Below are 24947 nucleotides of genomic sequence, written 5' to 3'. Positions count from 1 at the left end.
TACCTCTCGCGGTCCTGGGCGCAGTTGTTGACCGTGGGCGGGTTCTGGCTGTCGTACAGTCCGCTCTGCCGGCGCGCCTGCTCGCTGCGTGCTGGGAGCCGGCCTTCAACCTCAGCCAGCCAGGCCTGGAGACAAAAGCAATGAGAGACTCCAACCTAAGGCCATCTGAGGGCCAGCCCAGAGTGTCCTAAGGTCCCAAAGGCCATCTTAAGACCAGCCCAGAGCGTCCTAAGGTCCCAAACTCAGGAGCTGCTCTTGGCCATTTAACCCAATGTGAGAAAGTCCGCACCGGGGCGGAATGGCCACGTGTCCTGCATTGGACTGTTTAAATGTACTCAATGGCGGCTGCTTCCATTTCACCCAAAGTTGGAGACATAGAAACAAAGTCGTATTTATGTGGTTGCCCATGACGAGGCAGAAAGCACACTGGACTACGCTGTCCCCTTGGGCTTTTAAGCAGCAGTGCAATCTTGGATAAGTCACTTCTAGTTTCCTTTTGACCATGAGGTCACCATGCGATACCCGAGGACACAGCCATGCTTAAGCAGTGACTCAGTTTGAAAGTCACACTTCCCATTTTTTAGGAGTGTAACTTTTTTTTTTTTTAATAGAAATGAAACTTGTACTTAAAAATTAAAGTAGATAAAATGATCTTCAGCAACACTGGAAACGGTATAAAGAAGTCAAAGGAATAAAAATGATCAGAAGGCTGGGCACGGTGGCTCACGCCTGTAATCCCAGCACTTTGGGAGGCTGAGGCAGGTGAATCACTTGAGGTCAGGAGTTTGAGACCAGCCTGGCCAACATGGTGAAACCCTGTCTCTACTACAAATACAAAAATTAGCTGGGTGTGGTGGCACATGCCTGTAGTCCCAGCTACTAGGGAAGCTGAGGCACGAGAATCACTGGAACTCAGGAGGTAGATGGTGCAGTGAGCTGAGATTGCACCACTACACTCCAGCTTGGGTGACAGAGCAAGACTCTGTCTCCAAAAAAAAAAAAAAAAAAAAAAAAAAAAAAAAAAAAAAAAAATCAGAAAAGGACTGTTCTAAGTTCTAAATGCTCAAATGAACATTACTGATGGATTCTGAAAACAATGAAAAAAGCTGGCCGGGCACGGTGGCTCATGCCTGTAATCCCAGCACTTTGGGAAGCCAAGGTGGGTGGATCATCTGAGGTCAGGAGTTCAAGACCAGCCTGGCCAACATGGCAAAAACCCCGTCTCTACTAAAAATACAAAAATTAGCCGGGTGTGGTGGTGCACACCTGTAGTCCCAGCTACTCAGGAGGCTGAGGCAGGAGAATCACTTGAACCTGGGAAATGTAGGTCACAGTGAGCTGAGATCATGCTACTACACACCAGCCTGGGCAACAGGGCGAGACTTCATCTCAAAAAAACAGAATGAAAAAAGCCATAGTTAACCTTTCATTGCTGGAAACAATCTATTCTGATTGGTAGAATCGGTTGCTAATGTATTTTTCCACGCTCTGTAGTCTTTAAATGTGGTGTAGAGAGTGGGTTCAGGCGGCTTTTGTTGACAGCTTTTGAGTGCTCCTCTCCCTCCCTCCAACTTTTATTATTTATGTTTCCTGCTTGTTTCTCATTTGTGTTTCCTGCTGGTTCTCACACACACACACCCTTTCCATAATGGGCCCGCTGAAAGAACAATTGTATATTTCAGGGGATTTTTTTTCATTGCTTTTTTGATTCACTGGGATAATGGATCGCTCTATACTCCCAATTTTATTACCATGAGATGAAGCAGAATAACTTAAAGTACAAAAAATACTGGCCGGGCACAGTGGCTCACAGCTGTAATCCCAGCACTTTGGGAGGCTAAGGTGGGAGGATGGCTTAAGGCCAGGAGTTCAAGACCAGTCTGTGCAACAGAGCAAGACCCCGACTCTAAAACAAATAAAAAATTAAAAAATAAAACTTAGCCAGGTATGGTGGCATGTGTAATCTCAGCTCCTCAGAGGCTGAGCCAAGGAGGTCAAGGCTGCAGTGAGCTATAATCATGCCACTGTACCCCAGCCTGGGCAACAGAGCAAAATCCTATCTCTAAAATTAAAAAAACAAACAACCCCACCAACCCCCCAATGTATACAAATACAACGTTAAACACTGTCAGGTTTTACAGACACGATTAAGATAGGCTATGATGAGAAGCAGAATGTTCAACGGCGAAGCTGTATTTTTCCTTTGACTGTAACTCATGAAACAGCCTGCTGTTCCCATTGTGTCCCTCCCAGTGAGAGGACCGTCAGGGCCCCACGCCATTCTATACCGAGGAACACCTATTCTTCGTTTCCAACAAAGCTTTCCACAACAGAAGTTTCATACCTCAAATTTCTGGGTCTCTAATCGCAGTTTCTCTATATTTTGGCTGACTTCTGCTAATTTGTGATCCAAACTGGCTGGGTCTCCCATCTGAGGATTCTTTAGGTAGACATCTTTCATTTTTGTTATGGCATCTCTGAAAGAAAGAATGAGTAGAAAACTGTAAAGGTTATTCCTTTTTTTTTTTTTTTTTTTTTTGAGACGGAGTTTCACTCTTATCACTCAGGCTGGAGTGCAACGGTGTGATCTCGGCTCACTACAACCTTCACCTCTGGAGTTGAAGCAATTCTTGCTGCCTCAGCCTCCAGAATAGCTGGGATTACAGGTGTATGCCACCACGCCCACCTAATTTTTGTAGTTTTAGTAGAGTTGGGGTTTTGCCACATTGGCCAGGCTGGTCTTGAACTCCTGACCTCAGGTGATCTGCCTGCCTCGGCCTCCTAAAGTGCTGGGATTATAGGCGTGAGCTACCGCGCCTGGCAAAGGTTACTCTTATCAGCCAATATTCTACCACTTGGAAAACTATATGAATGGAAACGTGGGAAGATTAGAGTATGGATTATAAGGGACTATTGGGCCAGCTTCCATTCTGGAAATTCTCTATAGGAATTCTGCTACTAAGGGCTATAAATACAGAAGCTGATTTTTAAATTTCAGTTCCCTTCTCTGAATGGTTTTCTCCTTATTGTCCCCGGTAAATGAGAAGCACAAATGAATCCTGTTCTTCCCTTTGCCACATACACACAAAAAAGAAAAACAAAACCCAATAATTTTAAAAAATTTTTATTTATTTATTTATTTTTGAGACCAGGCTATGAGACTGGCTAATTTTTGTATTTTTGGTAGAGACTGCATTTTGCCATGTTGCCCAGGCTGGTCTTGAACTCCTGGCCTCAAGCAATCCACCTGCCTTGGCCTCCCAAAGTGCTGGGATTACAGGCGTGAGCCACCGAATCTGGCTTCAAAACCCAAGTATTTCCAACATGGTAAAACCCCGTCTCTACTAAAAATACAAAAATTAGCCAGGAGTGGTGGCATGTCCCCTTAATCCCAGCTACTTGGGAGGCTGAGGCAGGAGAATCACTTGAACCCAGGAGGTGGAGGCTGCAGTGAGCCAAGATCATACCACTGCACTCCAGCCTGGGCAACAGAGCAAGACTCCATCTCAAAAAACAAACAAACAAACAAACAAAAAAAACCCCAAGTATTTCTACGTGTGCATTCTTCATGCAAACCAAAGCTACAGCTGGCATCCTGGGTCTCACGGGCTGCAATGCGCTCACCTGACGAAGAAGCACAGTTAATTGCTTTGGAAATGTTAACACACCCATTTCCACTGTTAAGAAACTGAATCCATAGTTGGTATCCACGACAGGTAAGCAACACAGCCTTACGGCTATACACTGTGGATCCCACATCCTTCCTGAAATCATGTTTGGAAGCAGCCCATGGTAGCCTGGGTAGGCATCCCTAGAGAAGTTGGGGGTAGGTTTGGGTTGAAGATCAAAGAGCTCTACTAATTTTACCCTTGTTTCTGGGCACTTTTTTTTGGTAGGCAAATGACTACCAGGGGAGAGCAAATGACTGCCAGGGTGAAGGAGCCAACTTTGATGAGTGTCGGCAAATGAAAATCCAAAGCAGGCCATACAATACGATACAAGGCCGACAGAAAAACCAAAAGATACATTCTGAGTCATGAGAAACAGTTTCACTAAAAATACAGAAATAACAGGAAGAGAGCTTCCGCAAGTCCTCACCACCCTCCACCTAAGAGGCTGAGACCCACCTGCACTTCCAGCCGCCTTATCTTGTTTCTTTCCTCTCTTCCTTCCTATCTTCCTTACTTCCTTCCTGCCTTCTTTCCCACAGCATGCATCATTCATTATTATTATGCTTATTGTTCACTCTCTCCTCCTGTTACAATGGAAGCTCTTGGAGGAAGCTCTATGAGCTCAAGTTACGCTGTTAACTTGATGGATCCTGAGCGTCAAGGCCACCCCTGGCACGGAGTAGATGCTCGATGAATATTTGTTAAATAAATATATATTTAAATAAGTGAACATTTAAAAATAATGTTTATAAATAATTTTTAAATAAACATTTAAAAATAATGTTACATGTTTGTTCTTAAAAATGTTTAAACATTTATTTATTTAACAAATAACAAACATTACAAGCCAAGTGTAATGTGGTCCATCCTTATGATGTCCTTTCCGAAACCCCTCTCTTGAGTTTACGGCCCACCCCTCCCGCTGCCTCCCTATTTCTTAGCAAAAGTCCTCAACAGAATTGTCTATATCCATTATCTTCAGGTCCTCTCCTCCCAGTCTTTCCTAATCAATCTCTCCACACGTTTATCAACTTTATGGATCTTTTTAATGAACCAACTTTTGGATCTGTTGAATTGTATGTTTTATTTATTTTTTATTATTTTTGAGATAGAGTGTCACTCTGTCGCCCAGGCTGGAATGCAGTGGCATGATCTCGGCTCACTGCACCCTCTGCCTCCTGGGTTCAAGCGATTCTCCTGCCTCAGCCTCCTGAGTAGCTGGGACTACAGGTGACCCATCACACCCAGCTAATTTTTGTATTTTTAGTAGAGACAGGGTTTTGGCATGTTGGCCAGGCTGGTCTTGAACTCCTGACCTCAGATGATCCACCCACCTCAGTCTCTCAAAGTGCTGGGATTCCAGGTGTGAGCCACCATGCCCAGTGCTTCTATTTCCTTTGGGCTTAATTTGCTGTTCTTTTTCTAACGTCTTGAGATAGATCCTAAGTGAGGATCTAAGTGAGCTAAGGCTCACTGATTTTTACCTCTCTGTTTTTCATATGCATTCAGAGCAATAAATCTCTTTATAGGCATGGCTTTAATGACATCCCACAAACGATATATAGAATGTATGTTAAAGTTCAATTCTATTTCATATACTTTCTAATATCTACTATGATTTTTTGTTTAGTTTGTGGCTTATTTAAAGGCATATTTCTTTTTTTTTTTTTTTTTTTTTTTTTTTTTTTTTTTGAGACGGAGTCTCGCTCTGTCGCCCAGCCCAGGCTGGAGTGCAGTGGCGCGATCTCGGCTCACTGCAAGCTCCGCCTCCCGGGTTCACGCCATTCTCCTGCCTCAGCCTCCCGAGTAGCTGGGACTACAGGCGCCCACAACCGCGCCCGGCTAATTTTTTGTATTTTTAGTAGAGACGGGGTTTCACCGTGGTCTCGATCTCCTGACCTTGTGATCCGCCCGCCTCGGCCTCCCAAAGTGCTGGGATTACAGGTGTGAGCCACCGCGCCCGGCGGCATATTTCTTTTTTTTTTTTTTTTTTTTGGAAACGGAGTTTTGCTCTTGTTGCCCAGGCTGGAATATAGTGGCACAATCTTGGCTCACCGCAACCTCCACCTCTTGGGTTCAAGCGACTCTCCTGCCTCATCCTCCCAAGTAGCTGGAATTACAGACACGCACCACCATGCCCAGCTAATTTTGTATTTTTAGTAGAGACGGGGTTTCTCCATATTGCCCAGGCTGGTCTCTCTCTTTTTTTTTTTTTTTTTTTTTTGACATAGGGCCTCACTCTGTTGCCCAGGCTGGAGTGGAGTGGCATGATCATGGCTTACTGCAGCCAGGCCCTCCTGGGCTCAGGCGTTCCTCCCACTTCAGCCTCCTAAATAGCTGGGACTGCAGGTGCACACCATCGTGCCTGGCTAGTTTTTTTTCCTTTTTTTTTTTTTTAGGGGTTTTGCTATGTTGCCTGGGCTGGTCTTGAACTCCAGGGCTCAAGCAATCTTCCTGCCTCAGCCTCCCAAAGTGCTGGGATTACAGGCGTAAGCCACCATGCCCAGCCTGAATTTGAATTTCTTTTCTTTTAATTTTAATTTTATTTTAAATTATTTTTTATTTTTATTTTTTTGAGACAGAGTCTTGCTCTGTTGCCCAGGCTGGAGTGCAATGGCATGATCTTGGCTCAATGCAACCTCTGCCTCCTGGGTTCAAGCGATTCTTCTGCCTCAGCCTCCTGAGTAACTGGAACTACAGACGCACGCCACCACACCCGACTAGTTTTTATATTTTTAGTAGAGACGGGGTTTCACCATGTTGGCTAGGCTGGTCTTGAACTCCTGACCTCAGGTGATCCACCCACCTCAGCCTCCCAAAGTGCTGGGATTACAGGTTGTGAGCCACTGCGCCCAGCCTTGAATTCTTAATAAGTCATATTGATGCACTATACCTTTGATCCATCTCCTTTTGAATTTCTTTACTTAACTCATCGACTTTCTGCTGCAGCTTTTTCCTTCTTTGTTCAGGTGGGAGGTTGCTGAAATCCTCCGGTGTTGCACCCTGCAGACACAAATATAAATGAGAAACCAGAAAGCCCCAGACTTTCCTTGAAAGAAGGCTGTAAGCAAAGTCTGCAGCCATGGGGGGTGCAGACGTCTGCATGTGGCTTCATGAAACAGATTAAGCTCTTTCCCACTACACCCAGCCGAGATGCAAAAAATCAATGCATGCAAACTGCGAAAGTCCCATAAACTACTCCCAGTTCCATGGATACTGGCCAGAACGCCCCAGAAAAAGCAGTGAGCCACGCTACAGGAAAGGAGAGGAAGAGATACTTCTGACTCTAGGGAGAATCCATGAAAAACACATTTTGAGATAGTCTTCTTCATTTTCCTACCAAGTGTTACCATGAATGTCAGGGGCAACACTGAAGTGTTAATGAAATTTATATTCCCTTAATATAAACCCCACCGACCACTGCACGCCTAGCTGCCGCCTTTTCCCTAGCGTGAGTATTCCTGCCTGTCTCTTCACACAGGCTGAGGCCAAAAGTCTCCATCCCTGTAAAGTGACAGATGGGACATCACATTCCTCAGAGAGTGTGGGTGAAAAAGAACATTAAAAAAAAAAAAAATCTCTCTTCCCCGCACCCCATGCACACTTCCCTCTGCTGCCTCTGAACATTTTTTTTTTTTCCTTGAGACGGAGTTTCACTCTGTTGCCCAGGCTGGAGTGCAGTGGCGTGATCTCAGCTCACTGCAACCTCTGCCACCCGGGTTCAAGTGATTCTCCTGCCTCAGCCGCCTGAGTAGCTGGGACTACAGGCACGCGCCACCATGCCTGGCTAATTTTCCACATCTCTAACTCTTGACTTCAGGTGATCCGCCCACCTTGGCCTCCCAGAGTGCTGGGATTACAGACGTGAGCTGCCGCGCCCAGAATAGTGACTTCTTTTAGGCACCTTTAGGAAGCCTCTCAGAGTTCAGAGAGAATGCCCTCCCTGACCTCAAAAATCAATTTTCCACAGTGTATGAAACTCATCTCCGTGGTTTTTAATCTGTCAGAAGAACTGTATTTTGATATCTTGATTCCCTTTTCAAAAGCAACTGCTCTCTTTACTCTGTGCGTGTGCTTTAAGGAGAAAGTATCAACAGTTTCAGGCTTTGACATATGCTTACTTATTAGAAAGCTATGGCTACACTGTGCTTTTACTTAAGCAAGGCTATGTTCATAGAGAGAGAGAAATTTCGTGCTGGGCGCGGTGGCTTACGCCTGTAATCCCAGCACTTTGAGAGGTGAGGTGGGTGGATCACGAGGTCAGGAGTTTGAGACCAGCCTGGCCGACAAAGTGAAACCCCGTCTCTACGAAAAATGCAAAAAATTAGCTGGGCGTGGTGGCGGGCGCCTATAATCCCAGCTACTTGGGAGGCTGAGGCAGGAGAATCGTTTGAACCCGGGAGGCAGAGGTTGCAGCGAGCCAAGATCGCGCCACTGCACTCCAGCCCGGGCAACAATGTGAGACTCCATCTCAAAAAAAAAAAAAAAAAGCCGGGCGCGGTGGCTCAAGCCTGTAATCCCAGCACTTTGGGAGGCCGAGACGGGTGGATCACGAGGTCAGGAGATCGAGACCATCCTGGCTAACACGGTGAAACCCCGTCTCTACTAAAAAATACAAAAAACTAGCCGGGCAAGGTGGCGGGCGCCTGTAGTCCCAGCTACTCGGGAGGCTGAGGCAGGAGAATGGCGTGAACCCGGGAGGTGGAGCTTGCAGTGAGCTGAGATCTGGCCACTGCACTCCAGCCTGGGCGACAGAGCGAGACTCCGTCTCAAAAAAAAAAAAAAAAAAAAAAAAAAAAGAGACAGAGAGAGAAGAGAGAGAAATTTCTTCAAATAACCAGGGATAAGCCAGGGCATTTAGAAAAGAGATTTTACTTTAAACCCTCAATTCTTTTGAAACAAGGACAAGACAGGCTTGGGGCAGGGTAGAAAGAAGGGACCCAGTTAATGTAATTCCAGAAGCAAGTTGCATTTGCCAAGCAGCTTACATGGGGGCATGTGACTGGGTTCCTATGCTGATTAAGATAAAATGCCAGGGTGATGTGCTGGGAACTGTGTGATTCAGCAAATAGTTGACCACAAAAGGCCACGCAAAGAACTTTCAGCGAATGTTCTCAAAGACACACCCGTCAGACACACTGACCCTCTAATGTGTGTGTGTATGTGTGTTTGTGTTAGAGATAAGAGTTGAGTGAAACCAGAATAGAAGCGACTATTCCTAAGAGCAAACCAAAGAAGTTTAATTTGACTCTGAATCTAAGATGAAACAAAACTAACCTTTAATACAACAACAACAAAAAAAGACTTGTTTTCCATATACTATGGTGCTACAATATTTCCGCTACAAATTTGAAAACTGGATTATTATGGATTATGGATTTCACCATGTTGGTCAGGCTGGTCTCGAACTCCTGACCTCAGGCGATCCGCCCATCTCGGCCTCCCAAAGTCCTGGGATTACAGGCGTGAGCCACCACACCCGGCCTCTTGCTACGGTCTTTTGTTAAAACATCAGAGTACCTTCCACCTCAGAAAACAGAATCAATCTCTCTGACCTCCGCGTGCCCTTCTTTCCCCTGCCCAAGGCAGGATTCTGATTGTGGCCATGGGATCCTCATTCAAGAGGATCCTGCCCCATACCCTGGAGGAAGGAAGACTGCACAGGGAGGCCAAGAAGAATCTGTACAGACAGGCCCTGCTGGGCGTCCCTACCCGATCTATGAGGATGCGATCAGGCCCTTTCTGACCAATCTGATTTCAACAAGGTTGTCCATGCTTCAGTCATGTCTATCTGATGAAGTCTCATAAAAGGACCAAGACGACAGGGTTTTTGGGGAGATTCCTAGAGACTGGCTGCCCAGGGAGGGCATGGAGGCTCTGTGCCCCCTCCCCCATACCTCGCCCTAAGCATCTCTTCATCTGCATCTTTTGTAATACCCTTTGAAATAAACCAGTAAATGTGGTGGCCGGGCACCGTGGCTCACGCCTGTAATCCCAGCACTTTGGGAGGCTGAGGCAGGCAGATCACGAGGTCAGGAGTTCGAGACCAGCCTGACCAACATGGAGAAACCCCCGTCTCGACTAAAGACACAACAAATTAGCCAGGTGTGGTGGCACACGCCTGTAGTCCCAGCTACTTGGGAGGCTGAGGCAGGAGAATCGCTTGAACCTGGGAGGTGGAGGTTGTGGTGAGCCAAGATCACGCCATTGCACTCCAGCCTGGGCGACAGGTGAGACTCCGTCTCAAAAAACAAACAAACAAACAAAAAAAAAACCCAAAAACAGACCAGTAAATGTAAGCATTTTCCTGAGTGTGAGCTGCCCCTGCAAATTAATTGAACCCAAAGAGGGGGTCATGGGAACCCCAACTTGAAGCTAGTCCATCAGGAGTTCCGGAAGCCTGGACTTGTGACTGGTGGGAAGGAGGGGGCAGTCCTGCAGGACTGAGCCCTCAACCCCAGGATCGGCCACTATCTCCAGGTAGATAGCATCAGAATGGAATTGAATTAGAGGACACCCAGCCAGTGTCTGCTGCTTGATATATAAGGGAAACACTGATATATTTGGTCATAGAAATCTTCTGTGTTGATTGGCATGGTGGAACAGCAGAGGAAAAACGGTTTGAGTTTTATCAAGCAAGCATGTTTTCTAGAACTGAGAATTTTTTAAAAGCTGGAATACGGCAAAACACAATGTTAAGATACACTGCTTCAGAAATCAGGAAATCTAGGCCAGGCGTGGTGGCTCATGTCTGTAATCTCAGCACTTTGGGAGGCCAAGGCGGGTGGATCACCTGAGGTCAGGAGTTGGAGACCAGCCTGGCCAACATGGAAAAACCCCGTCTCTACTAAAAATACAAAATTAGCCAAGCGTGGTGGCGCCCATCTGTAATCCCCGCTACTCGGGAGGCTGAGGCAGGAGAATCGCTTGAACCCGGGAGGTGGAGGTTGTGGTGAGCCAAGATTGAGCCACTGTGCACTCCACCCTGGGCAACAAGAGTGAAACTCCATCTCAAAAAAACAAAAAAGAAGTCAGGAAATCTGAGAAGTGGTCAAAGTTCACCTCGTTAATATGTGCTGAGCCTTGCTATGTGCTGTGAGTTCAACAGAACTTTCTACAGTGATGGCAATGTTCTATGGCCGTGCTGTCCAACACAGAAGCCATGTGTGGCTGTGAAGCATTTGAAATGTGGCTGGTGAAATTGTGGAACTGAATTTTTTAAAATTTATTTAGTTTTAATTAATTAAAACTCAATAGTAGCTGGGTGTGGTGGCTTACACCTGTAATCCCAGCACTTTGGGAGGCCGAGGTGGGCGGATCACCTGAGGTCAGGAGTTCAAGACCAGCCTGGACAACATGGTGAAACCCTGTCTCTACAAAAATACAAAAATTAGCCGGGCATGATGGCAAGTGCCTGTAATCCCAGCTACTCGGGAGGCTGAGGCATAAGCCGCCCGAGTAGCTGGGATTACAGGCACTTGCCATCATGTGTTAAGTGGCTACCATATCGGACAACAGCTTTGGCCTCTGTGCAGGTGTATAAACAGGTGCGGAGAAATCTATCAGTAAAACACACTGTACTGATGACTTATAAATAGATAAGAAAACAACAAAGACAGGCCATAACAGGTGGAGTTGGTATGGAAAGAGAGGGTCATATACATCTACCTATGTTTTAAGTATCTGGAGTTCTGTAAGATAACCTTGTTCTATGTACTAATAAAATCAAACTTGGCCAGGCCCGGTGGCTCACGCATGTAATCCCAGCCCTTTGGGGGGCTGAGGTGGGCGGATCACCTGAGGTTAGGAGCTCAAGATCAGCCTGGCCAACATGGCAAAATCCCATCTCTACTAAAAATACAAAAATTAGCCAGGTGTGGTGGCACGCCCCTATAATCCCAGCAACTCGGGAGGCTGAGGCATAAGAATCGCTTGAACCCAGGAGGTGGAGGTTGCAGTGAGCCGAGATCGCGCCACTGCACTCCAGCCTAGGGTACAGAGTGAGACTCTTGGTCTCCTGAAAGAAAAAAAAATCAAACCCCTGCTTATTGACAGCTTCCCCCCACCCCAAAATAGCACAAGCTCTGTGTAATACTACCTCTTCAGATTTTGGGTTTTTTGTTTTGTTTTGTTTTATAGTTTTTTTTTGAGACAAGGTTTCATTCTATTACCCAAGGCTGGAGCAGCCTCGACCTCCTGGGCTCAATCAATCCTCCTGCCTCAGCCTCCGGTATAGCTGGGATCACAGGCACAGACCACCATGCCCGGCTAATTTTTGTATTATTTTGTAGAGTCAGGTTTCACCATGATGCCCAGGCTGGTCTAGAACTCCTGGGCTCAAGTGATCTGCCTGCCCCCACCTCCCAAAGTGTAGATATTACAGGCGTGAGCCGCCACACCTGGTACCACATCTTTTTTCTTTTGTCTTTTTTTTTTTTTTTTTGAGACATGGTCTCACTCTGTCACCCAGGCTGGAGTGCAGTGGCGCAGTGATAGCTCACTGCAACCTTGAACCCCTGGGCTCAGGCAATCCTCCTGCCTCAGCCTTCCAAAGCACTGGGATTCCAGGCATGAACCACCATGCCCAGCCAGCACTTCACTTCTTTGCTGCCTTCAAAGTAATGGTATAAAGCAACAATTCAATACCAAGTTGGTAAAATACTCTGTGTTTCAAACAGAAAGACTGCCTAAAAATATTACCTTTTGCTGCTAGCACCCAGAAAAACAATGGGGAATAAGGAAACCCTCGCAGCTGAGAAGGCCTCCTAGTCAACAGATCCAGTTTTTCCCAAGTTCATACTGCGGATAAACTTGTAGTTCATTTAAGTGTCTAGATCTCTTTCCTTCATGTAGAGACCTTAATCAAAGACTCTTCTCCGGATTTTATTTCACAGCCTAAGAAATGTTTAATTTAATAAAATATTCTCTTTTTTTAGGGTTGGATTCATTACCAGATACTGAGTCGTGTTAAAAAAATTATGTATATACATACATACGTCTATATATATATAAAAATATATATATAAATAAAATACTATCATAAAATACTATCCTAGGTTATCGATAGTGTGCTTATAGTGCTGATCTTATTCCTAGTTGAATTGTCACAGTTGATCACTGTCCATTATTTTAGGATATTCCTTTTTTTTTTTTTTTTTTTTTTGAGATGGAGTCTCGCTCTGTCACCCAGGCTGGTGTGCAGTGGCTGGATCTCAGCTCACTGCAAGCTCCGCCTCCCAGGTTCACGCCATTCTCCTGCCTCAGCCTCCCAAGTAGCTGGGAATACAGGCGCCCGCCACCTCGCCCAGCTAGTTTTTTGTATTTTTTAGTAGAGACAGGGTTTCACCGTGTTAGCCAGGATAGTCTCGATCTCCTGACCTCGTGATCCACCCGTCTCGGCCTCCCAAAGTGCTGGGATTACAGGCTTGAGCCACCGCGCCCGGCCTAGGATATTCTTAGCTGTGGAATTTGAGAAGACTATGAAACTATTATACATATTTGAAGTATAGTTATAGGTTATGTTAGTTACTTTTAATAAATTTAATGATTAGTTTGACTGTTGACTAGGCATATACAATTAAGTAGAAACGACACAAAACACTGAGTGAATAATTCTAAAAAGGCTTAGGAGGCTCTTTTCACTGTCCACGAAATCATCTTGTGGCCTCTTGAATCAGCTATGCACAAGGCACCAACATATCTACGTCGCGCCATAAAGATTCCACAGTCTTCCATTCCCACAGGTGGCCTCAAACCTGGGTAGCCGCTGCCGGCTGGGATCATTCCTGCACGGCTCCTTCAGGCTCCCAGATATTTTCATCTACTTCTATGGTTCTCAAATAGGAACATTTTTCAACTGTTAAATTTACTTTTATATCAAAATGATCCAACAGACACCCCCCAAGATTTAATATTTACATATATATATATTTGGAGAAGGAGTCTTGCTCTGTCACCCAGGCTAGAGTCCAGTGTTGCAATCTCAGCTCACTGCACCCTTCACCTCCCGGGTTCAAGCAGTTCTCTGCCCCGGCCTCCCGAGTAGCTGGGACTACAGGTGCACGCTGCCACGCCCGGCTAATTTTTTGTATGTATAGACGGGGTTTCACTGTGTTGCCCGGGCTGGTCTCGACCTCCTGAGCTCAGGCAATCCACCTGCCTTGGCCTCCCACAGTGCTAGGATTATAGGCGTAAGCTACTGCACCCGGCCTTTACATTCATATTTGTATAGAGACTTCATTAATATTTGTCCTCCTCTTAAGGCCCCAGTAATAACATCAAGTTGTGAGTTAAGTGTTAATTTTCTTAGCAACTTGAAAAGATTAAGATCACCTCTATTAGATTCTGGACCTTTGTATCCAAGAAGTCTAATAAGGAAACACCAACAAAAGCACACGTAAGAGAAACACAAACCAAGTTAACTTTGAAGACATGTTGTGCATGGCATAGCATTCATAAAAGACACACCGGAAAACCTGATTAGACTCAGGACATGCATGGAACAATTGTGCTTACCAGCTTGAGAGAAAGCTTCATGTAAAAATTGGAGAGATATGGGAAAAATAGAGAGAAAGAGAGAGAGAAAGAGAAAAAAAAAAAACAAAAACAACACATCAGAAGAGGAGGAACTTGGTCAGTTCTGCCATATTACAATAACACACGTCTACCCGCTGATTTATAAAAATGACTTGTAGCAGATCTGTGCAAAAGTTCACAAGAAGGGCTGCTCCCTAATGAAATTTTTCTTAGGCTCCACATTGCCAGAGCAAAGATCAGAGAGAAAAGGACGGTTTCTGTTACAGGCCTATACTGGCCACCTCAGCCTAGATGTAAACTAAAGGAAGCTTGTAGTTGGTGACACATAATGACTATCAAAGAAAAAATACAGGGCTGGGTGCTCACGCCTGTAATCCCAGCACTTTGGGAGGTCGAGGCTGATGGATCACCTGAGGTCGGGAGTTCGAGACCAGCCTGAACAACGTGGAGAAACCCCATCTCTACTAAAAATACAAAATTAGCCGGGTGTGGTGGTGCACACCTGTAATCCAAGCTACTTGGGAGGCTGAGGCAGGAGAATCGCTTGAACCCGGGAGGCGGAGGTTATGGTGAGCCGAGATCGCACCATTGCACTCCAGCCTAGGCAACGAGAGCGAAACTCCATCTCAAAAAAAAAAAAGAAAAAGAAAAAATATAATCACACAACCTTTTTGTTCTCCAAATTTCCCATGGAAAGTTTCACACAGACTAAAACAAGTCTGAACACCAATGACTTCCATGACAGGAAAGTAATATTTTAATATTAAGGAACTCTAATAAATATAAACATTGACATGAAGGCAAAGTCTGAAATGGGTAAATTGGTAACAAAGAGCGGACGAGCAGTTGCTCTAAGAAACTACCAGCAGGACCTGGAAAGACTCTTGCAGCCAGGCTAGAGGACAACGTTCTCTCCCCCGGAGAAGTGGGTGTCACCCCTCGCTCCGTGGATGGTGTCTGCTGAGGCTTTCTGTGAAACTCTGAGCCCATTTGGAGAATTATCCACTGTGACTGCTCTTTTATCTTTTTATTTTTTTTTGAGACAGAGTCTCGCACTGTCGTCCAGGCTGGAGTGCAGTGGCGTGATCTTGGCTCACTGCCACCTCTGCCTTCCAGGTTCAAGCAATTTTCCTGCTTCAGCCTCCTGAGTAGCTGGGATTACAGGTGACTGCCACCAAGCCCAGCTAATTTTTTGAATTTTTAGTAGAGACAGGGTTTCCCCTTGTTGGTCAGGCTGGTCTCGAACTCCTGAACTTGTGATCCGCCCACCTCCCAAAGCGCTGGGATTACAGGGGTGAGCCACTGTGCCCGGCCATGACTGCTCTTTTTAAAGTATGTATTTACTTATCAATTTGCTGATTTTTGGTTTTGTTTTTGGAGACAGGGCAGGTTGTACAGTGGCACAATCTCAGCTCACTGAAGCCTCAACCTCTAGGGCTCAAGTGATCCTCGCACCTCAGTCTCCTGGTACATACAGGAGGCGGCACTACAGGTGCGTGCCACCACGTCTGGCTACGTTTTGGATTTTTTGGTAGAGGTGGGGGTTTCACCATGTTGCTCAGGTTGATATCAAACTCCTGGGCTCAAATGATCCACCCACCCCAGCTTTCCAAAGTGCTGGGATTACAGGTGTGAGCCACCACACGCGGCCTAAAAAACTAATTCTTAATTTGAGATTGATTCAAAGTTGACGCTTCTTTGTAAATAAAAAATGACCTTTTAAATAAATTGTCACTATATAGAAACATGAGATTTTACAGGAAAGAAACAGAAAGATAAACTTTGGCAGGGGGAAAATGGTACACACAGTCACATTCCTGACTGTCTGACATAGGCAGTCTACAGAGATTCCAGCCCACCTGTGAACTTGAGCATAAATCTACTGATCACAACTGGAATTCATCGTACGCACAGACAAGACTTATGGTGCACAGCAGAAAACTCCAAATATCTTTCCTACAAGGCACACTACCATATACAGATATTTTCTCACACATTATTGTCTAAACATTGCTAATTCAAAGAACTAACATTTCAACTAGATACACTATTTGCTCTCTACTCGGCTACTTTCATTATGCAAAGTTACATATTCTTTCTTAAGCATTCCACAGAGTTCTCACTTCAAAATATTGTATAGAGGAAGATTATAACACTTCATAGTAAAAATGAGTCGTTAGGATTGAACATAGATTCCCCATTGAATAAGAAATACCAAATTCTCAGACAAATTCCATTTTATTTGTGACGGATGATCTATTAATACGAGAAGTGCCATCACAGTACGTGGAATTTCTTTTTAATCATTCTATACTGGTTTTCAGTCTTAAGTTGTAAGCCAGCCAATTAGAATTTCTCTTAAAATTAGAAAGCGAAATCACTGGCTAAAATAATAATTTTGAAGATTTCATTAAGTGCATTGCTAGACACCTGAAGAATTAAAAAGCTGTCAGTTTCAGGCGACAGTTAAAGAGCCGTGGGAGCCACAAGCGTCAATAACACATGGGGAACGCAGCCCGGGCGGGGCCCATGTGTTATTGGACAGTCACAGGACTAACCTCAAGTACAAAGAAAGGGGACAGTGAAAAATCAATATATAGATACATAGAGAGAAGCAAAATCATTTTACTGTGCTAGGAAATCGCTCACGCTTCCTTGATTTGTTTGTTTGTTCTCCGAGCTTTAGGGCATAACTCCCTTATGGATCCATTTGTTACAAACATGGATATGGGTGACTGAGCTACACTGCCGTCTGTAAGAGCGCCACTCTCCCGTGACCACGCACTGCAGCTGTGTTTTTATGCGTGAAATTCTGCGGTAAAGTCATACTCAATGATATCTCAGACGGCAGTCACAGTCCCTTTAAAGATTTTTACCAGAACTAGAATGAAAAGAGAAAAACAAAAAAACAAGCTCAGCTCACCACTGTTATTAGAAAGTTTGCTTCCTTTATTCATGCAAGCTTTTTCGGATAAAGTTGCCTGTGGTTGAATTTACACGATTAGGCTTTTTTCTTTTTTTTTTTTCCTGGTGTCCAGTTCTCTCAATTAAGAATTTCATTTTGTAGTGTGGAAGCATAACAGAGTGCCTCTGGGTCCCCAGTCTTGGTGCTGTGAATGGGGTTAGTGGCTGTGCCATGACTGTATGACCTGGCCATCACAGGTGAACTTACAACATAGTCCCTAGCCTCAAAGGCATACGTGGGTTTCCCTATCGTCCTCTTCATGAGTTCTTTGTGAAAACAGAAAGACTGAGTCTGAGTCTGCCAATAACCAGCAAGAGAACAAGATAAAATAAATAAAATTAAAGTAATCATAAGACTTTCACATATGACAAACAACTGGTAAGGATTTTCAAAATTTTTTGGTCAACTTTGATGGTATTTTTCCATACAATGAACTCTAAAATATGAAAAACGTATGTCCATATTTTAGATATAGAAGTCTCTTGCGCAGGCCAGAAAATGAAATCTTAATTTAAGCAATAAAATTCCCCTTTGTAGATTGCAAACTGAGAACATACTATCTAGTTTCATTTTTCTTCAACTTACGTAAAAATGAAATAATGGTTAATGCTCTGGCAGCATCTTTAAAAATATTCAGTGAAACAAAATTCCCTTACAAATGTCAACAGCTTACAACAAATAACATTTTATCCTGTTTAATGATTTGGAAACAAAATCAGTTATGCTGAGATATGTTTGCATGGGATTTATATACTCTGATAATAGAAACAAATTATTGACATCTGAATCTGAAAGCTGCAAAACATGATCAATTAAAAGACATAATAAAATCACAGATTTGTTATTCTCTCAGGAACTTTTTCTAGTTAAATTATCATTGGCATAAGAGTGTTAAGTTACAAAGCAGAATAAATGAGAAGGTAGGAAGGGCTGTACCATTTGGGTCATGGAACCTGTCAGTCCTGCCATGGATGTCCCATGCAAGTTCCATGTTGAGACTGTTTAAAAATGAAATCTATTTCTCCAAACTTTAGATTTGTTTTTTGAGCTTGTGCTTCCTCTTTTTTTGCATTGCTGTGTCCTACAGGAAGGAACATTAATTCTGACCCTAAGAACAGATTGACCAAAAGTGAGGGAAGCAAAACTTTTTCTCTATTTCTTTTTTTTTTTTTTTTTTTCGAGATGGAGTCTTGCTCTGTCGCCCAGGCTGGAGTGCAGTGGCCGGATCTCAGCTCACTGCAAGCTCCGCCCCCCGAGTTCACGCCATTCTCCTGCCTCAGCCTCCCGTGTAGCTGGGACTACAGGCGCCCGCCACCTCGCCCGGCTAGTTTTTTGTATTTTTTAGTAGAGACGGGGTTTCACGTGTTAGCCAGGATGGTCTCGATCTCCTGACCTCGTGATCCGCCCGTCTTGGCCTCCCAAAAGTGCTGGGATTACAGGCTTGAGCCACCGCGCCCAGCCCTTTCTTCTCTGTATTTCTTTACAATTGCTTCTAGTGGGTATATGTATATGGTTTAACCCCAGGAAAATAAACTCATCATTTGGGAAATTTTTTTTAGCAAAGATTTGCTGAGTACAGGCTTGAGGAGTAAGAAATAAAATTCATATCCCTGATTATGGTAAAACAGAGATTTTCCTTTAAATCATCAAAGGAACCAGTTTCCCATACCCATTTCACTGTTTTAAGTGTTAACTCTTTTTTTAAAAATTTTATTTTTATTATTTTTTTTATTTTTAGATGGAGTCTCACTCTGTTACCCAGGCTGGAGTGCAGTGGCCCGATCTTGGCTCACTGCAACCTCTGCCTCCTGGGTTCAAGCGATTCTCCTGCCTCAGCCTCCCAAGTAGCTGGGATTACAGGTGTGCATCACCATGCCCAGCTAAGTTTTGTATTTTTAGTAGAGATGGGGTTTCACCATGTTGGTCAGGCTGGTCTCAAATTCCCGACCTCGTGATCCACCCACCTCGGCCTCCCAAAGTGCTGTCATTACAGGTGTGCGCCACAGCACCCAGCCTATCTTTTGCTAACCATCCTTTTCTTACATTTATTGATTACTGAATTCTTTGGTCTTTTTCTAAATATTTAGAGAATACCATGAACCACAGATTCACAAACCATTTTCGGCCAACAGACTGCGTAATGTTAAGAGAAAACTGGAATAGACACATAAACAAATGGTAAACAATCATGAATATTCATCATGAGAGTCCAAAAAAATACAGAGATAATATATAAATATAACACATGAGTGCTTGGTAAAGCGGCAGAGATGGGTTAACTGACAGTTCATATGAATCTTTCAGTCTAGCAAAAACACCTTTGTCTTGGAAATTCTTGGATTAACAATGAGTGGAGTTCTAAACGCCAGCATCGTTGAGCCAAGAAGCTGCAGATTCCTCAAGTCCTAATTATACAGCTCAGCTCAATCCGTCATCCACTTTTGAAGCTGTACTCTGCCTTCCACCAACCAATGTGTACTCTGCCTTCACATCTTTAGGAAATTACATTTCTAATTCTTAACCCGATATGATAGATAGCACTAAAGCAAGATAATTCTACCAACTATAAATCCGAGAATCTCATATTAAAGGAACTCTGCATATAAGGAAATATTGTTTCGTCCCCTATTTTTTTTTTTTTTTTTTTTGAGGCGGAGTCTTCACTCTGTCGCCCAGGCTGGAGTGCAGTGGCACCATCTCGGCTCACTGCAAGCTCCGCCTCCCAGGTTCGCGCCATTCTCCTGCCTCAGCCTCCCGAGTAGCTGGGACTACAGGCGCCCGCCACCGCGCCCGGCTAATTTTTTGTATTTTAGTAGAGACGGGGTTTCACCGTGTTAGCCAGGATGGTCTCGATCTCCTGACCTCGTGATCCGCCCGCCTCGGCCTCCCAAAGTGCAGGGATTACAGGCGTGAGCCACCGCGCCCGGCCTCGTCCCCTATTTTTAAAAAGTATTGATAATAACCTTGCTATCAATTATGTATTTACATTATTTTATTTTATTTTATTTTTGGAGAAAGGGTCTAACTCTGTTGCCCGGGCTAGAGTGCAGTGGTATATGTCGGTTTACTGCAACCTTTGCCTCCTGGGCTCCAGCAATTCTCCCATCTCAGCTTCCCAAGCAGCTAGGACTACAGGCACATGCCACCAGGCCTGGCTATTATTTTTGTTTTTTTCTTGAGACGGAGTCTTGCTCTGTTGCCCAGGCTGGAGTGCAATGGCGCCATCTCAGCTCACTGCAACCTCCGCTTCCCAGGTTGAACCGAGTCTCCTGCCTCAGTCTCCCAAGTAGCTGAGATTACAGGTGCCCGCCTGTAATTAGCCGGACGTTAACATGTCCGGCTAATTTTTGTATTTTTATTAGAGACAGGGTTTCACCATGTTGGTCAGGCTGGTCTTGAACTCCTGACCTCAGGTGATCCGCCTGCCTTGGCCTCCCAAAGTGCTGGGATTACAAGCATGAGCTACTGCACCAGGCCTCTTTTTTATACAGTGTAGTTTTTGTGGAAATATGATTATCAGGTTAACAATGACTACTGTTATTCTTTTCCTGGTAACCAGCTGTTAATTCCAAGTCTAAGAAGGACATCTCTTCTCTAGTTAATTAGCTGTAGTTTAGAATCTTTTCCCATGCCAATGTGTCAGGTGGCACTCAAGAAAGGCTGGTATCCACCTCTGGCTTTGGGGCACTACCAGGTACTATTTGGAAAGAAGTAACCCAACTGTCAGTTGACTGGAGAGTCCAGAATGGAAAAGTAAAACTTACGTTTGTACAATAAAGCATTCCACTACAACTATATTGCAACTCCCACAGGGCAGGAGTTCAGAAAAAAAGAAGCAAACCTTACTGGATATGTTAACGCTGCTGGGATTACAGGAGAGGGCCACCGGGCCCGGTCTAAAGATCTGTTTACTCTTATATTCATTATAAAAGATATTTGGGGAAGGCTTAGACTAGACTGGCCGTTGAGAATTATTTGGGAATCTACACATTGCTTTATGCCAATCTTTCTCTATAAACGAAACTTGTATCTACATTGGATGGCTGCATCAATTCCATTATCTCTGGGATGTAAGCACATCAATCTTAATGAGGACAGCGAACTTCAATCTTAATAACATCCACTTATGAGTCAACATAGCAGTTTCTCCCTGAATGTGGATGTCACAGAATCTCAGACTCTAATCAGACTCCCCGGATCTAAATCCGACTCTGTATCTTCCCACCTTCAACTTTTTATACCTCAATTTCCTTAGCAGTGAAATAAGGAAATATGAGTACTACCTGGGCTGCATAGGGTGGCTGGAAAAAAGTAAATGGGCACACAGAACAGAGCTTTGTACGCAGTAAGCGCTCAGTGAGTGTCAGCTGCTTTTATTGTTTCATCCTTTAAAGAGAAATCCTGCATCAGGCCTCTTCCAATCAACAGATATTTTATCAACATCTTATAATCTCACTAAAATAGCGAATGAAACCACTGTGACTTATGACTCTCCACCTTTCAACCCTGAGGCGTAGCTCAGGCAAGTATCTTCATTACACTCACATTGCTTCAGTAATTATTAAGGCAATATTTTCTGACTTACACAGTCACTTCCAATTCCTCATCTCATAGGTTGCTAGTTTTATGTTTTCATTATTTATTTACTTTTTTTTTTTAGAGATGGGGTCTGACTATGTTGTCCTGGCTGGTCTTGAACTCCTGAGCTCAAGTGATCTTCCTGCCTCGGCCTCCCAAAGTGCTAGGATTACAGGCATGAGACACTGCGCTTATCCTATTTATTTATATATATATATATTTTTAAGAGATGGGGGTCTCACCATGTTGTCCAAGCTGGTTTTGAACTCCTGAGCTCAAGCAATCCTCCTGCTTTGGCTTCCCAAAGTGCTAGGATTATAGGTGTGAGCCATCACGCCCAGCCTCAGGTCACTAGTTTCATAAATGAAATCTAAGTTTCTTTTTTTGGTAAAATAAAGGTAAAAAATGCATGACTTGGATGCTTTAAAGAGGAAGCGGGGTAAAGTCCTTCCAAAATGTACCAGAAACAAACAGAAAAAAGGCTGAGCGCAGTGGCTCACACCTGTAATCCCAGCACGTTGGAAGGCCGAGGCGGGCGGATCACAAGGTCAAGAGATCGTGACCATCCTGGCCAACATGGTGAAATGCCGTCTCTACTAAAAATACAAAAATTAGCTGGGCGTGGTGGCGTATGCCTGTAATCCCAGCTAATCGGGAGGCTGAGGCAGCAGAATCGCTTAAACCTGCAAGGTGGAGGTTGCAGTGAGCCGAGATCATGCCACTGCACTCCAGTCTGGTGACAGAGCGAGATTCTGTCTCAAAAATAAATAAATAAATAAATAAATAAATAATAATTAAAAAAAAAAAAAAGAAACAAACAGAAAGAACTCTGGGCTGCCTGTTTCTCCTTTCTTCCAACCATCCTGCTTCCTTCTTTCTTTCCTCCTCTTTCCTCTTTCTGGCTTTTCTTTCTAGCTATAATGGTTTTTTTTTTTTTTTAAACTTTTTTATATGTTATGGGAAAACACAATGGATTCATTCACAAACAAAATTAGTTATGCAGAACCAAACATGCAACAAAAGCACGCCAGAGAGACAGGATTCCGGAGCAGAACTTACCCCACGCTTTAGGCTCCTGAAGCAGTGGATTTTGGGTTTGGAGGTCATGAACTCGTTGAAGCGGTGGGAGAGGGGTTCCTTTTGCTGCTTGGGAGACTGGGGGCCGTTGGGAACAGCAGAGGGTGAGGCAGAGGCAGGAGGGGGAGGGGGAGGCTGATGGGGGGATGTTAAAAGGGACATAAGCTACATGTAAGAGATGGAGCCGTGACAGAGTAAAAATCAGAAACAAGAAGACACAAAACAAAAATAAGCATCAAATAATATTTGAAATCCAACGCAAGTAAAACACAAACAATTAAATTTTAGGCCATGGTCCAAAAGAAAACATGTAGGAGGTGGTTAAATGAAGAATATGATGAGAGTTGGGAGGTTTAGTAAGTAATGCGACGGAAGAGCAAGAAATACCTGACAAGAAGCTCGTGCAGACTTTCCCATGCAAACTACAGCTCTAGTTAGTTATTCTAAACCAGCTTAAGCCAGAGGGTAAATATTTCTACATCACCTAAACTGACATAGCTTGATGGGAGAAAATGAAAGACCTTCAAGGCTAAGGTTGTGGAAACAGCAGTCTGTTCAAATTAATAAATAGGAAGTCATTCTGAAGTTAAAGCAGTAATGTTGCCTTGATCATATTCTACGTCCCCAGGTTAATGCTGCCATGCACCTATGTGTCACACTATGAAGAAAATGAAAATGTTCATGGATACACATGTTAACATGAATTCAAAACCAAGTTATTGACATGGTAACAATTTCCAGTAGATGTGTGGATAAAGTGTTACAGGAATTTCGCACTACATCCTCTCTCCCAGCCAAGGTAACCAGCAGTCTACGAGAGGAAGGAGGGAAAGGCATGAGGCGAAATGGTGGAGAGGTCAGTACTCTGTTAGTGTGGGTGTCACGGTACGAGGATAATGCATCTGAAATAAGACACAGGGCCATGGCAAAGATACCACCACCAAAAAGAAATACTGTCTCAACATAAAGTAGCACACTAGCTTTTTCTTTTGCATTCTGAAACTACAGGTTTAAGGTCTTAGCTTTTCTAAGACTAAAAGATCAAGTCAAAATCTCCACGCCTTAGAAAACTTGTTTCACGCGCCAACCATCAGTACCTTATTTTTTTTGATGAATGGCCATAACTTTCCTTTGGATTTGCCACCAAATTTGAGGTCTGGTTTGCCTTCTCCTCTGGAATTTGAAAGGCTGTTATCTGACACAGTGCGCTTCATTGGCTGAGTGTAATCCTCAAATTCAATGTCTCCAGGAGGCTCAAACCCTGATTTATAAGCTTCTATTACCAGCTGTGAATCCTGAAATTATACCCACAAGCATATAAATACATTCAGAAGCATGCGAACACTTTTAAAACAATGAATTATGATGACCTCATACAGATGATAACTAACAAAATTGTACTGATTGATAATAACTTTTTTCCTAGTAGCTTTTTTTTTTTTTTTTTTTTTTGAGACAGAGTCTCACTCTGTCACCCAGGCTGGAGTGCAGTGGTGTCATCTCGCCTTACTGCAACCTCCGTCTCCCTGCCTCAGCCTCCCGAGTAGCGATTCTCCTGCCTCAGCCTCCCGAGTAGCTGGGATTACAGGTGTGCGCCACCACGCTCAGCTAAGTTTTGTATTTTTAGTAGAGATAGGGTTTCGCCATGTTGGCCAGGTTGGTCTCAAATTCTTGACCTCAGGTGATCCGCCCGCCTCGGCTTCCCAAAGTGCTGGGATTACAGGCGTGAGTCACCACAGCTGGCCAGCTTTTTTCATTCTTCTCAGAAGCCATCATTTGAGCTTTTCATTTGAGCTTTTAGAATTTAGAACTATTGTTTTCTGATTTTTTTTGGTTATTTGTTTTTGAGACAGTTTCACTCTGTCACTCAGGCTGGAGTGCAGTGATGTGATCTTGGCTCACTGCAACCCCTGCCTCCAGAATTCCAGCAATTCTCGTGCCTCAGCCTCCCAAGTAGCTGGGACTACAGGGATGCACCACCACACCCAGCTAATTTTTGTATTTTTAGTAGAGATGGGGTTTCGCCATGTTGGCCAGGATGGTCTTGAACTCCTGGCATCAAATGATCCACCCTCCTCGGCCTCCCAAAGTGCTGGGAGTCACAATGTGAGCCACCGTGT

General features: G+C 44.2%; 2 protein-coding genes across 31 annotated transcripts in view; both read right to left on the bottom strand.

Annotated features, from left to right (window-relative positions):
* The window catches only part of C15H9orf78 (chromosome 15 C9orf78 homolog), a 583691-nt gene that overhangs the window by 75042 nt on the left and 483702 nt on the right, over window positions 1-24947 (bottom strand). The window lies entirely within an intron of this gene.
* FNBP1 (formin binding protein 1) overlaps window positions 1-24947 on the bottom strand; it is a 164688-nt gene that overhangs the window by 14267 nt on the left and 125474 nt on the right. For 5 of the 22 annotated variants that reach the window (XR_007719605.1, XR_007719606.1, XM_050759941.1 and 2 more), the window contains exons 9-14: window positions 23925-24122; window positions 22810-22992; window positions 14187-14201; window positions 6565-6674; window positions 2345-2477; window positions 4-125 (exon numbers count right to left, since the gene is read on the bottom strand). Coding sequence is in view for 20 of the 22 variants with exons in the window: in XM_050759941.1 (XP_050615898.1) it covers window positions 4-125; window positions 2345-2477; window positions 6565-6674; window positions 14187-14201; window positions 22810-22992; window positions 23925-24122 (761 nt within the window). In the remaining 2 variants the exon portion in view is untranslated. The remainder of the gene's footprint in view (window positions 1-3; window positions 126-2344; window positions 2478-6564; window positions 6675-14186; window positions 14202-22809; window positions 22993-23924; window positions 24123-24947) is intronic. The other 17 variants (XM_050759949.1, XM_050759946.1, XM_050759947.1 and 14 more) reach the window with 7 other exon arrangements.

The sequence above is a fragment of the Macaca thibetana genome, chromosome 15 (assembly GCF_024542745.1).
Source record: "Macaca thibetana thibetana isolate TM-01 chromosome 15, ASM2454274v1, whole genome shotgun sequence".
Taxonomy (NCBI): Eukaryota; Metazoa; Chordata; class Mammalia; order Primates; family Cercopithecidae; genus Macaca; species Macaca thibetana.
This window is presented reverse-complemented; position numbering and strand designations above follow the sequence as displayed.